The 13,713-nt window shown below is 35.9% G+C and overlaps 1 protein-coding gene across 1 annotated transcript; it reads right to left on the reverse strand.

Moving 5' to 3' along the window:
* Positions 1–1,102: 1,102 nt before the first annotated feature.
* LOC127942654 (chymotrypsin-like protease CTRL-1) lies at positions 1,103–10,613 on the reverse strand. The gene is made up of 6 exons (XM_052538511.1): positions 10,503–10,613; positions 10,019–10,039; positions 9,757–9,934; positions 9,404–9,672; positions 9,135–9,286; positions 1,103–3,201 (listed from the first exon to the last, which is right to left on the reverse strand). Exons 1-6 carry the CDS (start codon positions 10,555–10,557, stop codon positions 2,923–2,925), a joined length of 954 nt encoding a protein of 317 aa, XP_052394471.1. The 5' UTR covers positions 10,558–10,613; the 3' UTR covers positions 1,103–2,922.
* Between the last annotated feature and the right edge of the window lie 3,100 nt (positions 10,614–13,713).

The following is a 13,713-nucleotide window of genomic DNA, read 5'->3' on the forward strand; positions in this document are numbered from 1 at the left end:
TAACCGTGGTGTGAAATATCTGATGTGGTAATATCAAACAGCAATCTCAACTTTGTCAGACATTACTGTCACTTTCAATTTGACCGTCAGATGAGACCAAAATGAAGGGTGACCGTAAAAAATGTGGATTTACAGATTTATCTTTGGTGGAATTACAGGAACGCCTGTTTGAAAGAGTTTGTTTTGCTGTTAATATGTAGCTTGTTTTCTGCTTATTGAACTTGTTATCTGTCAGACAACAAGCAAAGGCTGCGTTTCTTTCTCTTTTTTTGTTGCAGGTTTGACAATGTAGATCAGATTTGATCATTATCTATCCTGACAGAACTAATACATTTTCACTTTATTATTACCATATTTTTCAGTCCAGAAAAAAATAAATAATAATATTAACTGCTTTTAGTAGACTGTCTGCAATGTTGAAAAGAAAATACTGTATGTAACACGAGATAAATTTAAATCAGTATTGGTGAAAGAGAGGCAACAGCAAGGTGATGCACGTCTAATATGGAGAACGACATTCAGTCATCATTAATGTCTTCTAATCAGAGAACTGTCTTGGCCATTAATATTTGACTGTGACAGTAAAAAACTGGAACTGTATTCATCTTGTCATTCAAGCTGTTGTCATCAAAATATGACTGAATGAAGTCAGTTAAAAGAAAGCGATTGTTCACACGGGTGTTTTGACCATCAAACAAGTTCGGTAACGCTGGTCAGACTGGAGCTGCATGAGTTTTAATCTGATGGCAGCAAAGGTTTTTATTGCAACAAGCTGCTTACACAGTTGAGGTCTGAAACTACCCAATCTTCTTAACACCCAAAGATATATATATATATATATATATATATATATATATATATATATATATATATATATAAAACACATTTCTACATCAACTACACACAATGTATTTTTCGGAGGGGGGTGGGTATGTGGGTTCTGTAGCTAATTTTGCATGATTACAAAATGTCTAATTTAAAAAAAAAAGTTTTTTATTTAATGAAAACAGCCTTATTAAATGAGTTATAAACATGCTTTTGTGCTGAAACCTTGGCTGGTTTAGGCTTTTCATGAATAAATGATGACGGGTGGCAGCAAGCCCATGTTTTGATAAATTATTTATTGAATCGTTCAAATCATACAAATCGTTCAAAACAGCTGATTCAATTAGAAATGAAACAAGACCGCATCCCAATGTGCAGACTATCCATCCTAAATTCTATGTGATATTAGTAATTTTTCAACACTATTAAGGGCCGACAGGCTGGATAGTATGCACATTGGGACACAGGGAAAGTGTCCATCTGAATGGGCCGTTGAATCACTGGCTCACTTGATTTGTTCAAAAACTGATTCATTCATTGAACGAAACATCATATGCACTGCTGTATAAAATTAATAGCACATGTTCTCGCATGTAGGCCTACTGATATTCAGAAATGTACATTGCTTGTGCAATAATTATAAAAACATATAAACTCATATATGGGTATTTTTTTGTTAATTGCTTGAATTATGAGACTATTTTTACCTGTATTGTAGTAGGCTTCTGGACTCTGCTTTTGGACTCTCAAGACGTATTTTTGTTTGATGTTTCAAGTGATCCAGTGATTTCAGCTCTCCTATCATCTCTCAGTCCCTCACAGTTACACATACAGCACAATAACATCATGTCAGCGGAAAGTTTTTACAATCTTATCAAGGAAAAACCACACCTTTTCTTTTGTCTTCTTTTTAAAGCAATTCAAAAGTTGCGTTTGAAACATTTTGTGTGAAAAATGATGAAAACTTGCTTACGCTTGTGTGAAGCTTGTTACAGAACCCAGTTCTGATTGGCTAATCACTGTTATTCGTGAATTATCTTAAGTAGATCATTTTAACATTTAATTTGCATGATAAGTTTTACATAATACACATTATACATCCAAAGGGGATGGCTTTTTTTGCATCTTCTTTTTCAACCGAGTGATGTCATCCACCCGCATTCCACCTCAATTAAAGACCTATGAAAAAAAAACTATTTTCTATGTAAATTTGTTGTAAAAAAATGATTCCTGTGATGTGCAGCTGTATTTTCAGCATCATTACTCCAGACTTCAGTGTGACATGATCATCATAATAATATGATTTACTGCTCAAGAAACATTTCTGATTATTATCAATGTTGAAAACAGATTTGTGCTGCACAATGTTTTTGTGTACATTATTACATTTGAATACATTAATGCTTATTCAGCAAAAATGCATCAAGCTGATAAAAAGACACTGTAAATACTTTTATAATGTTACAATATATATATATATTAACTTTGAAACCTTTATTTTTTAACTTGTAAAATTTTTATTCAAATTCAAAAAATCTTGGGGGGAAAAATGCTTCAAGCTTTATACAAAAATATTAAGACAGTATGAAGAGAGAGAAACAGTGAGAGTCAATTCCCAAATCAGTACTATCTTGTGTATTTTGCTTGATACATGATTCAAATGGATGCATGTAAATATCAACATGATTTTCTCCACACTGTAAAATAATTGTCAAAAAAAGAAAGAAAAAGAATGACAGCTACCAAACAAAAGATGTACAATTAAAGTAAAATAACCAAATTAAAAAGGTTTTTTAATGATAATCTAAATCCTGATCATTGATCATTATTATGATCAAAATATTTATTTATTATTATGATCAAATACCTTCACCGTGAAAAGTAAATCTCTTGCAATTAATAGTTAGCTAGCAATAGCTCACATGCATCAGCTACTGTAACTACAGAATCACCAACTACACAATTACTGCCTTCAAATAAAGTTACATGCAGAATATTCTCAATGTGTCTTGCTTTTCTCCAGGACCATGAGAGCATTTACAGCACAACTGTCCTCTTCATCAAACAAACCTGAGAATTACTGTTCAATCACTCACTTTAGGAAGCGAGAAAGAGGGAGAAAGGAATGAGGGAGACTGTGAGAGAAAGGGGGAATAAGAGGAGGCTGGGAACACTTCTGAAGTTGGAGGCTGCACTGAATAGGACAAATCCAGGCGGGTTGCTGCCCGTGTAAGACGTGATCCAGTCCTGAAACGGAGAGACTCTGGCGAACACAGTGGGAAATTTGGGGTCAGCACATTCCATGCCAAAACTTACAACGCCAGACTGAATCCACAGGGAACTTTTCTTGCTGGCCATTGGACCTCCAGAGTCTCCCTGTATTGAAGCACATTCAGCATTTATATCTCTGACAGTATACAGTGAACAACTGTTATAGATATAGGTATGCAATAGTGTAGCCCAAGGGTAAAGGTAGGCTGGCTGTGTATTCATCAAAATGTTTTATTTTTTCCCAGCAGCGACTAACATACATCTTACAATCATTTGCAGTGGGAGGGCTGAGAATTTTTCTCTTCTGAAGTAAACACAAAACTAATTAAGACATGGAGTGTTCCTATTTTAGTTGCATTATTGAAGTGCAGTATAGACATGTACACATACCTTGATCACACTATTACCATCATGTAGAACTATTTGCCACATTGTGCAGCAGGTTACACACGGTAGTTTGACGGCAAAACAAAAGAGCAAGACTTCAAGCAAGAAGGCACTTTTTTTTATCTGTCGTCATCAGTGTTGGGAACGTTACTTTAAAAAAGTAATTAGTTATAGTTACTCACTACTTGTTCCAAAAAGTAACTGAGTTAGTAACTGAATTACTCTATAATAAAAGTAACTCGTTACCAGGTAAAGTAACTATTTGCGTTAATGTAAAAAAAGAAAAAAAAAGAAAAGAAAAAAGTTGCTACATGTCAGAGAATTTGTACTTTTTTTTTTTTTTTTTGCAGTTTTCACAAGTCAGTTGAAATGAGTAGAACAGACAGGTACATAACTTTCAATATTTATTGCATGTCAACAGACAGCAAGAGTTTTATCCTGCACTTCAAGTATTATCTTTGCAAGAAAAGTGTTTTTGGCCACTAGCTTTGTAGATGCGTGTCACACATTACATGTACGTTCTTGCCTTTGACCACAATGAATTTGAAATAGTGCACATATCTTCACCTTGAAAATGCCAAATTTTCATCGGATTGCTCCTGACTCGCCATCTCTGCTGCGAATCTCTTCTGTGTAGCTGTTGCGCGTGTGTGTGTGTGTGTTTGGCGCCGCTGGCACAGCCGCGTGTGCCGGCATGTGTGTAAAAACACTGGCTCTGATTGGCTACCATGAAACACATGACTCTGCCTTAGCCAATCACAACCGCTTATCTCGTCATTAACCCACCTGCTCACTCGCTGTGTGAGCCAGGGGTCCGTTCGGATTGCATAGTTTATTAAATCAATGCATAGTAACGCACCGCATTTAACGTTCAGTAAAATGCTAATTAGTTAGATTACTGCGTTATTAAAAAAATATTTATTTTTTAGAATAGACATAATTTTTTCAGTAACGCAGTAAGCTAACTAATTACTTTTCCCGTGGTTACAACGCCGTTAACGTTACTGAATGTTAAATGAGGTGCGCGGCTGCACCAGCTGTGCCAAACACACACACACGCAACAGCTACACAGAGATTCGCAGCAGAGATGGCGAGTCAGGAGCAATATGATAAAAATTTGGCATTTTCAAGGTGAAGATATAAGCACAACTTCAAATTCATTGTGGTCAAAGGCAAGACACGCATCTACAAAGCTAGTGGCCAAAAACACTTTTCTTACAAAGATAATACTTGAAGTGCAGGATAAAACTCTTGCTGTCTGTTGACGTGCAATAAATATTGAAAGTTATGTACGAACACCTGTCTGTTCTACTCATTTCAACTGACTTGTGAAAACTGCAAAAAAAACTTTTTTTTTTTTTTTTTTTACAGTAACGCAAATAGTTACTTTCCCTGGTAACCAGTTACTTTTATTATAGAGTAATTCAGTTACTAACTCAGTTACTTTTTGGAACAAGTAGTGAGTAACTATAACTGATTACTTTTTTAAAGTAACGTTCCCAACAGTGGTCGTTACCTAACGCCGTTCTTTTAAACGCCGTTATTCCAAACACTGGTCGTCATCTGTTTGAATGTATAGCATATAATTAACTACACTTGAAGCTTTCATAAAATTCATAAAATAAAATTTCATAAAATTAAAAAATAAACTGTATAGTACCGAAGATTAAACTGTATGTTGATATCTGAAACTGACCCTTTGCAAGAACCCTCCCTCCTTAATTACTGTTACTATGTCTGACAGGCCATGCTGCTCTCACACAACCTTTACGAAAAATAAGTTTATTCAAGTGTGCTATTAGTATGTTTCCTTTAAACTAAAAGTAGGAAAGTAAGCTTTTAGTTAACTTTTATTTACTTCTCAGAAATATACTTTAAATTATATTTAAATAAACTTGTCTTATACTTACAAAAAGTCTAAATATATTTGAGCTATACTCCTAGAATCTCCTAGAATACTCCTAGAAGTGTATTCCTTATTATATGCTAGAGGGCGCTAGTACACATCTTCTGCACAGAATTTCAAAAAAAAAAAAAAAACCACAGGGGAAGAAGAAAAAGAAACAACAGATACTAACACATGATCATAAAACATGATCATCTGACATGAAACTGCATCAAAACTGTAACGTTATGGGATAAATGTTGACCGATGAAGAGGTAGTAATTACAGTCAAGCTTTGGGGTGCTTTCTTTGGATGTTTTGTGTGTTCAGATATTCATATAACAAAATGTATACAAATTAAAACCTACATACATCCAGAAAATAAATACACTTATAGGTATACTACTAGAACATTGATATTGGTGTACTTGATACTTAAAGTATACTTAAAATATGCTTGAACTTTCCTTAAGTATTCTTAATAAATTAAACGTGAAGTATACTACTTTTTGGTAAGGGACACTACACATCATATACACAAGAGAAAAATACATCGCAGAGCAAAGAGGAAACTGACAACATGCCCACAGACAAGAGAGCAGGTATGAAACAAAGTTTCAGAAACAAAGTCAGTTTCTGGTATGAAACAAAGTCTTAGCTTTCAAATTTTGTAATTTTTTAAAAATAAATTCATACAATAAATACTGTTTTGTGGCTCTTTAATATGTCATTTCAGATCTTTGTTAGCACCTCAATTCAAGCGGCACATCAACCGATAGTCTTTTCATATTTCCTTAAAGCTTGAAATAAACATGAACATTAGAACGTTTTATATTTCAACCATTGAAAGATGTCAATACACACAAGGTTTTTAAGTTTAAGTCCATCGAAGTTAACCTACTCTCCTGTCCCATCTTATTGGTTTGTTGTACAAAATGCGTTATGATTGGTCAGATCACCTGTCAATCAAGCTCTTTGTGAAGGGGGAACGTTGGATGGCAATGAAACGCCCCTACTGCATGCTAGAATCTCCGTCAAACAACCTGATTTTAACCTCAAAATGTACGCTTTTAAATATACCAATACTGCTATCTCAAACACGGAGAGGCTTCTTTGTGATATCAACTAACAGATTCGGCAAAAAAACGAAAATCACCAATTTTGAAAAAAAAAAAACCGCTTCTTTCTCATTTTGTTTGAAAGTTGTGCTGCCGACCTGTGTCACTGGTTTCCGTGACGGGTCACGTATGTGCTTGTGATTGGGTCTGAGGGAGTTTAAGTTGGGACTTTGATACAGCGCACATTTCTGGGACATTTTGGCTTCATTTTTCTACAGTGAAAGGAAGTGTTGATGCATTGTCTGTCTTTTTCACAGTCTATGTGTAAAATGTAGCACTTATCACTGTCACTTTGTACTCAGCTGTCCAATCACAGTGGAGAAGGAGTGAGACAAATGCTACACAAGTCAACCGTCACATCTAACAACTATTGAGAGTGAGGAGTCGCGTGCCGCTTTGGGTTGATTTGGGCGGGGTCTAAGCTGGTCGGCCATGATGGTAGGACACGCTATCAGTTGCCAGGAGCTACTCCTTCAAAACTTCACAGAGGCGCGACTAAACATTTCAGAACGCTTAAATTTTTGCGCATTTACAGAGACGGATCTACGAATACGAGAAAGAAAAGGAAGAAAGTAAAGAAATGCAGAAAGATAAGGCTAAAGAAAGCGGACCTTTCAGGAACAAGCTCACACCAAGCGCAAAACAGCGGTGTTTGGGGAAGCTCTCAGGCAGCTCCCTGCAGCGGCACAGAGACCTGGATCATTTACCTCCATGCACACATATGGACATTGGGAATTATATTGTTTACGATGTAAGTCACCTTGCATTCACGCTGTTAATGGCTTTAATCTGACCAGGACATTTACATCTCGCAATCACACATTTAACTACCCTAGCTAACCCAGAACTGGTTTGTCCACTTTGCAGCCCCCAACACAAAAACCTGGTACAGTATGTGTCACTGGGCTAAAATCAAATTATAACTAAACATACACAGCTTTAGCCTACATCAAAACAACGTTTGTGTACATTGAACATCTCGTTATAATCTAGTGTTTACGAAACAGTCACAGTTATTTAAGTTACTTTGTCATTTTGGTCAAGAAGTGTCTGCTAAATGCAATGTAATTACAATACGCTAAAACGCATGTGAAGAAACTAACCTTGGCCAGTACAACACTGTTTTCTTCACCTGCTGTAGATGGACCCAACCACAGCAGAAAACCTCGTAACTTTCCAAAGACTTGTGGCTTTTAAACTCCTGCCTTGTGTAGTAATTTAACACCAAAAACGAGATAATTCACAATGTCCGTATGTGTGCGTGGAGGTAAATGGTCCAGGTCTCTGTGTCATTCCGCTGCAGGGAGCTCGTATGGATGCCTGAGAGCTTCTCCAAATACCGCTGTTTTGCGCTTGGTGTAACCTAAAAAAAAAACTATTCCATTGTTCCTATGTTTTCCATATGTATCGTGTGAGGCACTGGAGCAGTTTTTAAGGCAGCAGTAACTTCCAGGCATGGTTAAACAGTGCAGAATTGCGAGAACCTCCTCTACTACCAAGTTAACCACACATAAACAGTAATGTTTCGCCGCTGGGATCCTGCCAACATGACGGAGACTGTGATATCGAGGGGAGGGGCTCTGTGCTCTGTGACGACAACTCCTCACTCTCAATAGATAACAGTGGAGGAGTTAATATTTCTGGTCAGTAGTTGTCAATAAATTAAATTATCTGTGATATCAGATGTTAGTAACACGTTATTTCCATTGATTTTGCCCCCAAAGCTCTATAATGCACATCCAGCTGGGCGTTTCCAGAAGCAGTAATCAGTCTTATTTTTTGTATTCAGATTTGTCCTATCAATTTTTTTATGTAACTGACTTTAAAGTTATGAACAGTCTTACAAAAAAATAAAATAAAAAAATAGAAGACTAAGCTGTTTAAGCAACAGGCTACATATTGTATCAGAAATCGTAGAGTACAAGTTTAAGACCAATGCAGTAAAGACATAGCCTGGTAATACCAAACTTCGCTTTGCTTCGTAGACAGAGTCTGGAAGGGCATAATTGACAAGCGTTTACTTTCTCGTGAGGGGGAGCTTGTCTGAAGTTTATAATCATTGGTGTACATGATATTTGCTGCCTCTTTAACCTGATCCTCCATGAGAGCATCCAAGGGGGACACAATCACACTTATCGCCTTGCTTGACTTTGGCCTCCCCAGTTTCTTGCTGACAATCGGTAACAGTTGATAAACAAATTTTCCCGAAACCTGTCGGGAGTAGGTGTGAAACAAACACTCTTCTTGTTCGGGCTTCAGTTGGCAAATGGCGGGAATATTCTCCACAACAGAGTGAATAGCATCCCGTTTCTCAATGTCCGCTGTCGTTTTCGATTTCCCTAACTTAAACTATGATCTTAAATTCTGCACTTAGCTAACGTCTAGTTCACGGCTCTCAGCCCGTACTCTGTTTCGTTGATTGCTCGGCTATTTTGAGGTTGGAGGAAAACTGGGAGATAGTTTGCTCTCTCAGACTGAGTACAGAATTGAAAGTAAATTGAGCGGAAGTACGAATGGCTAGTAAAGACAGGGCTTAATTATGAAATTAGACTGACAGTGTAAAGTTTGGAGGTGACAAAACTGGTGAGTAATGTTTTGCAAATTGATTGGGATTAAAAATGGTTCAAATGAATGACTAATGTCTTACCTGACATGCACCTTTTCCTCCCTGATTTAACAATCCAGCACAAATCATATTGCTTGTGATGCTTATGTTGACCCCTCCATAAACACTAGCACAGGCACTGTTATTCACAACTGGTATCATCACCTGCTGCAGTGTGTCAGGAAGCTGAGTCCCTGTGACACAGATCAGAGGACACATTGTATAGCTTTCAAAGAAACCATTTCTAGGAAACTGTCAAGGTTTACAGTAATGTTTGCATTCAGTTAACTGGTAAGCAAATGCTCACTTACTATTAGGTTGCAGATAACCCCATCCAGTGACCCAGCTCTCCGTCCCTCCACCAAACACACTCCCAGCCGCTGCCAGACAGACCGGCTTAATGTAATCAGAGAAAGTCACAGAGGAGGAGAGCTGGACCAGGGCTACATCATTGTCAACATTAGAAATGTTAAAGTTAGGATGGTTGATGTTTCGACTTGCTGTCCTGTTTGTCTCATAAGGGTTTGAGCCAGATTGACTCAGACGACCGAAGTACATCACAATGTAAGATGCATTGAACCTGTAAATAGAGAGAGTCTGCTTTAATCCAAATGTATCAATCTACAATTGTATCTTAAGCTTTATTTAAGCTTTCAACATATACCACTGGAAGCAGTGCGCTGCAGTTAACACCCAGTCTTTATTGATGAGAGTCCCACCACAGAAATGGCCTAAGTCCATGCCCATATAGGAGAGATGAATGCTGACCTGCCACGGCCAAGAACCTGCCGTCGCATTCTCTCCTCCAACAATCCTGTTATTGAGAGGAGCTCGACCACATACTGATGAGAGAAAGAGATTTCTTAATGTGCCTCTCAGACACAGAAGACACATCTGTGAGCTTTGTTATCTTTATGAAAACTTACCATCTAACTGGCAGAGCGAACCTGTGTGGAAAGACAAAGATAAAATAAACAGAGTAATACAGACAGAGCTGATAAACTGGTTTGTGTAGTTCTCCTGTTACATCAGTGCTGGTGGATAATAGCATGAAAACATGAGAAAAAAAAAAAAAAAACCCTGTAAAATGATTTTATATTCATGAAGTTAATAAATTAACTAACCTAAATCAGTTTAGTTTTATATGTAGTGCATTTGTGAATGAGATACTTCTGTTTCTCTATAGGTTTATTTCTTAGTTTTATAAACACACACACATATATATGTACAAAACCAGTTTCAAGCATTTAACTGTAAGTCTTCAGATCCAAATGTTTTTACAGTCATGAGAAACATAAATTGTTAAGTGTGTTCTTAGGAATTAAATGGCTTGTCAGTTAATTACCAACTGAATCAAACATTATTAAATGGACATCTAATTTTACGTCAGTTTTTCCTGTAAGCTCTCACCTGTTATGTAGAGAAGTGTGACTGCAGCAGCACTCAAAGCGCTGTTGAACTTCATGATGATTGTACTGCTCAGTGATCTGACTGTTTCTTGACTGTCAGCTTTCTGATGAGAACCGCTCCCTTTATCAAGAGTTCTCTGTCTCCGCCCCAACACTGTTAATCTCATTTCCAGGAAAAAAAAAAAAGAAAGAAATATATATATCTTTATATGGATGCGGGTCAAAAGTTATTGACACTTTATACAAAATGCGATGTCCTCCCTACAACTTTTGACTGGGGAAAAACAGCATGTAGAAGCATGAACTATGCAGAACAACAAAAAAGACCTCTCCAATCCATCATTCTTCATCATTTAATTCACACATGCATTGTGAAATACATTCAATGCATGTACATATCTATACACCATTCATCTCCATATTTAGCACCAGTATACGGAAATATGGATTAAACATATAAAACATTTCTGTAAATGTTACATTTCTGGAAAAAAAATATATTTAATTTAATGTAATTATTATTATTTTTTAAAGTTTCATAAATACTAACATCTGCTTCATGCTTGAAGTAGTAAAATTGTTTATATTTAAACTGTTTTCACTCAATTTGAATATTGTTATTAAAGAACATTGACTCATGTGAAATCTTGAAACATCACAAGTTCATTATTTCATTCAGTATATTCATATGGGAACATAACAATGCAGTGCAATGCAGTCAATGAGAAAATGTACACAATCAATTAACTTGGGGGAAAAAAAATGAAAGACCCAAGATCAGATGCTGTGCATTGACGTTGTGTTGCATGGTTTATGAGAAAGCTGATGATGCTTTATCTAATCAGAGAAAAGGTCCCCGTTCTAAGCTACTTACAAACGCACATGAGCATGGCCAGAAATGTGAGAAAACCAGTATGTATAGTCAACCCTATACATACATATAATAGCAGAACAATCATACATCTTTAAAGATTCTTCTGTTAACAGCATTTTAGATCTGGAGGAATGACGTTAGACGTTAGAGACATCAACAATGAACTACATTATGAAGTCAAGTTGTCACCTTTATTTATACAGGGATTTATACAGAATGTCCAAGCAGCTTTTAAGTGTACGACAGGAAAATCATGGTTGTTTCCCACATCTTCCTGTGGGGAAAAAGTAACACTGGGGAACAGTGGGGGAAACAACTGTTTCTTTAAGGTTACTCTTGTATGTGGCTTTACAAAGACAGATCTGCCAATATTAAACACAGACGTCAAATAGACATCTCTGAGATGTAAGTGTGCTATCAGAGATATAATACACAATGTTGTGTCAAACAGTATTTATCTCTTTTTAAGATTTATTTATTTATTGGTGTTTATCAAATAACACCACATACTTAAATGGACCATATTTTTATTATTCAAACATTTGCTTAGACATTATAATTTTAATGATAATTAGGTTTTACATCATGGTAAATGCCTGTAAACCCTGAATCTTACTTATTTTCTGTAGAGCTTTAAACAATACATTGATTCAATGCATTGAAGCCAGTGATGCTGTTTATATAGCTTTTTATTCAGATATCGAAAGTTTTAATGTCTTTTATCTTCAGTTGATTTAATCACTTTATGGTTTCATTCATTACTCAGTGTATTTTCACATTAAATGTGCACATTAAGTGATTTTTGCCAAACGACGTTGATATTTGAAAGCACCAAAACAAACATTCTCATAACCAAACAGCACTAACATTGTATTGCACTGTTTATGAGACTGTTGATGGTGTTTTATCTAATCAGAGAAAAGACCAGCATGTACTCTCAGTATTCTAACCTACTTACAAATGCACCTGAGTATGGCCAAAAAATGTGAGAAAACCAGTATGTACAGTCAACCCTAGCACATAGCACCCCTATTTTAATAACTCTGCCTCTGCCCCGTCTGCCTCTGCCGTGTCTACCGGCCGCAGCATATTAAAGCATAATGTTGTGTGTAAAAGTTGTGTGAAAAAGCAAAATCAACTGATACTGATACTCACCTATCAAGAAGAAACAAAGCAATCTCGGCGTCCGATTCCCTTTCACTCCTTGAGTTTCTCCACTGGTGGAAAGCTGCTCCAGGTTTATGTGGTCCTATCTCTTGAACCCAATTCTTTTTGTAATTGTTCCTCCAAAATGTTCCTCGATTATTTTTTTTTTTTTATCTGCTATCTCTTGCTATCTACAGTCATGGCAAAAAATATCAGCACCCTTGATTCATATGATTCAAAAAAGACATTGTTAATCCTTTTGATCTTTTATTTTAAAAAAAATCACAAAATTCTAACCTTTCATTGGATAATGACAATATAAAATCATGAAATAAATGTTTTTCTCTAATACACATTGGCCACAATTAACAGCACCCTTTTTTTCAATACTTTTTGAAACCTCCATTTGCCAGTTTAACAGCTCTACATTTTCTCCTATAATGCCTGATGAGGTTAGAGAACACCTGACAAGAGATCAGAGACCATTCCTTCATCCAGAATCACTCCAGACCAGTCATATTCCCAGCGTCTCCTCTTCAGTTCACTCCTCTCATTTTCTGTAGGGTTCAGGTCAGAGGACTAACTTAAATTTTGATTAAATTAAAAATCTAGTCTTACATCTAGCGATGGACCAAAATGAAAATTCTGGGCTGAAACGTTAACGGAAAATCCTGGAATCACTTGGCTGAAAACTGAAAATGCTTTGTAATAATTATTTATTATTTAATTAAATAATATAAAGTTATTTTTTAAGACCTTTTCAATTTAACTCAGTTTTAATGATACCGGGAAAAAAAAATACATGGCAATAAAATAACCAAACTTATACTGAAAGTAACACAATAAAACTGGAATTTATATTAATATTGGTAACATTTTACAATAAGGTTCTTTAGTTAACAATAATTAACAATATAAGCTAACAAACTAAGAATTTATTACTCTTAGTTCATGTTAATTTCAACATTTACTAATTCATTATTAAAATTAACAGTTGTACTAGTTAACGGTTAATGCACTCTGAACTTAACATGAACTATCAATGAACAACTGTATCCTCATTAATTAACATTAAGAAAGATTTAAAAAAAAATACTGTAATAAATGCATTGTTCATTGCTCGTTCATGTATGTTAATACATTAACATTAATGGAACCTTACTGTAAAGAGTTAATTTAATATGAAATATTA

This window comes from Carassius gibelio, chromosome A3 (genome assembly GCF_023724105.1).
Source record: "Carassius gibelio isolate Cgi1373 ecotype wild population from Czech Republic chromosome A3, carGib1.2-hapl.c, whole genome shotgun sequence".
NCBI classification, from domain to species: Eukaryota; Metazoa; Chordata; class Actinopteri; order Cypriniformes; family Cyprinidae; genus Carassius; species Carassius gibelio.